This window comes from Poecilia reticulata, linkage group LG10, assembly GCF_000633615.1.
Source record: "Poecilia reticulata strain Guanapo linkage group LG10, Guppy_female_1.0+MT, whole genome shotgun sequence".
Classification (NCBI taxonomy): Eukaryota; Metazoa; Chordata; class Actinopteri; order Cyprinodontiformes; family Poeciliidae; genus Poecilia; species Poecilia reticulata.
In genome coordinates, this window is record NC_024340.1 from 32,172,609 (window position 1) to 32,174,011 (window position 1,403).

Consider the following 1,403-nt stretch of genomic DNA (forward strand, 5'->3'; position numbering starts at 1 on the left):
CATAGGACCAATCAGAGCACAGGACCAGTCAGAGCAGAGGACCAATCAGAGCGCAGGACCAATCAGAGCACAGGACCAATCAGAGCACAGGACCAATCAGAGCGCAGGACCAATCAGAGCACAGGACTCTTACTTTCCATTACAACCAGGGCGGCCATTTTAAATGAGACGGTGATGATTAGACACCAAGCATATCTAGAATGAACTCATTTTCATGGCAGCCTGTTTGTTTGCTGACTGACCTTCAGTCTGACTCCAGACGGTTTGTTTTCAGCCTGAATCCATCTGATCTCTGATGTTGGTGGAGGTGAGAAGTTTCAGTGACTCATTTATACCAGGAGAAAGTTTCTCTGAACCACCACAGAGTCTGAGTGTGTGACTCATCTGTGGAGTCCAGAATGAGATCAGAAACCTCATTGTCTGATTTCACCAAACATTTTCACTCTCAGCTTCAATTCAACCACCTCATTTTTTCCGTTTTCCTGAGCCAGCCAGAGCTAACGGGCCTGAGCTAACGGGCCTGAGCTAACGGGCCTGAGCTAACGGGCCTGCGCTAACGGGCCTGAGCTAACGGGCCTGAGCTAATGGGCCTGGGCTAACGGGCCTGCGCTAACGGGCCTGAGCTAACGGGCCTGCGCTAACGGACCTGGGCTAAAGGGCTTGCGCTAACGGGCCTGCGCTAACGGCGGCGTTCTGCTGTGGGTTTCAGATATGTAACTACCAGGGTCAGGCCCGGGTCGTGGTCCAGCTGGTGACGGCGCTGACCCAGCTGCCGCAGCTTCACGCCCACAGCCTGGTGGGGAAGCAGTGCGATAAAGGCATCTGCATCGCTGACCTGCAGTCCAAAGACTCCACCATCAGGTAGGAATCATCCACGTTTCATTTAAATGAGTGTTTAATGTTTTGCAGCTTAACCCAAAGTTTGTCTGGAGATGTTTAAATCTGCATAAATGTTCACTCCAGATATTTTCTGGTCACATGACCTTTAGTCTGACTATGAGTCTCATCGTGCTTTTAAATCAGTTTTGGTTAATATAAAGCTGAACTGCACTGGTTATTGCAGCTCCACAGGTTTCCCTTTGACCTCTGACCTGAGGCTCGTCTGACTGCAACTTGTTTTGGTTCTTTAAAAGCAAACCAGGTCGCAGACTGAGCCAGTCCTGCCCCTTCAGCCATTTTTGTAGTTTGGTAGCAGAGGTGTGATTATCCAGCGACGCAGAATCGTTTTATTCCCAAACATATTAAAAGATGTCAGTAGCAAGTGAGCTAACGCTAGCACCAGAAAGTCCCAGAATGCATTTGGATCATTTGTTCCTCCAGTCAAAACAATGCAGGTCTGTTTATGTAGTGATGCTATTCAGCTATACCAGCTATAGCACTAGCTAACAGCTATACCAGCTATA

At 48.8% G+C, this 1,403-nt stretch overlaps 1 protein-coding gene across 1 annotated transcript in view; it reads left to right on the forward strand.

Annotated features, from left to right (window-relative positions):
• The window catches only part of nfkb1 (nuclear factor of kappa light polypeptide gene enhancer in B-cells 1), a 39,235-nt gene that overhangs the window by 6,958 nt on the left and 30,874 nt on the right, over window positions 1–1,403 (forward strand). Inside the window, 1 exon segment of the mRNA XM_017307040.1 lies at window positions 710–861. Coding sequence (XP_017162529.1) covers window positions 710–861 — 152 coding nt within the window.